Source organism: Perkinsus marinus (genome assembly GCF_000006405.1).
Source record: "Perkinsus marinus ATCC 50983 genomic scaffold scf_1104296970660, whole genome shotgun sequence".
Lineage (NCBI taxonomy): Eukaryota > Perkinsozoa > Perkinsida > Perkinsidae > Perkinsus > Perkinsus marinus.
Window position 1 is genome coordinate 1 of NW_003202387.1, and position 1,353 is coordinate 1,353.

Sequence of the window (1,353 nt, forward strand, 5' to 3'; positions counted from 1 at the left end):
TCGACGAGGAGATTTGGACAGCCACCCTAGCTGAGGTAGAGTCGGGACTCATGGAGGGTCCATACAGCCACGAGGAGGCATTCCAGAGGTTCGGTCGCCACGTCATCTCTAAGCGCTTTCCGGTCAGACAACCGGATAAGACGAGATTATGCGACGACTATCGCCGGAGTCAGGTTAATGCAGCCACCGAGTATACCCAGCGTATCACTCTCCCGACTCATCATACGTTGGAGGTGGCATGGAGGAAAATGTCTAAGGCACGACCTGGCGAGCCTATGACGATTTACAAGTCGGATCATGCGGCAGCTTACCGACAAGTACCCACTGACCCTAATGAAGCCCCCTTCCAGCTCATCTGCGTAAAAGGACCCGATGGCGAGCCGGCTATATTCCGACATCTGGCCCTCTCGTTTGGAGCCAGCTCGAGTGTTGTGAACTATTGCAGACTCTCTCAATGCCTGATCCATCTACATAGGGTGATGTTTGGAGCGGTGAGCATGTCGTTCATAGACGACTACTGGGGAATAGAGCCAGCCACCTCGGCTGCCACAGCATACGAATGCTGGACCGTGCTCAATGAGCTCCTAGGATTCAAAGAGAAGGAATCCAAGAAGGCACCTCCCTCCTCGGATGTTCGTCTACTGGGGCTAGACGTCCAGCTCTCTGCCAACACTCTGACCTTGTCTCTCACTGACGAGAAGCGCAAGCAGCTGTGCAATTCCCTCTCCGAGGTATCACAGTCAACTTTCGTCAGCCCAGGCAGCATGAGGAAGCTCTGTGGTCGATTGACGTTCGCCTCCGCGACGTCCCCAGATCGGTCGTGGAGAGCTTATACGAGAGTACTCTACTCATGGATAGCCAACGGAAAATCACTTGTCTCGCAAAGGGAAAGGGACGCGATCGGTAACCTGCAAGACGTGATCCGTGGAGCTCCTTCAAAGAGAGTGATCGAGCTACACGACAGTTCGTCGTCCCCGATGGTGCTCTACTCTGACGCTGAGGACCATTCGCAAAGAATTGCTGGCGTTCTCCTGCCCGGAAGCAGAAGTAACGAGAAGGGCAGGTTCTTTAGTGAGTTCACGCCCGAGTCCATTCTACGAAGCTGGAACCATCGCGAAACCCAAATCATCCCTCTTGAGATGTTGGCAGCCCTGGTCACTATTCTTACTTTTGCCCCTTGGATCCGAGGCAAATCAGCTTTTCTTTATGTGGACAGCGAAGCAGCTGAGTTTGCACTGGTGAGAGGGAGTTCGAAAGCAGCCGACCTCAACGAAATGGTTTGCAAGTTCTGGAAGGTTGTATCTCACTACAAGATCAACCTCTGGGTCTGCAGAGTGTCGAGTGCACAGAACT

General features: G+C 53.4%; 1 protein-coding gene across 1 annotated transcript; it reads left to right on the forward strand.

Moving 5' to 3' along the window:
* Positions 1–248: 248 nt before the first annotated feature.
* Positions 249–907, forward strand: Pmar_PMAR021958 (hypothetical protein; the record flags this gene model as incomplete). The annotated part of the gene is made up of 2 exons (XM_002767578.1): positions 249–731; positions 755–907. The coding sequence occupies 2 exons, from the start codon at positions 249–251 to the stop codon at positions 905–907; spliced, it is 636 nt and encodes a 211-aa protein (XP_002767624.1).
* Positions 908–1,353: the final 446 nt, after the last annotated feature.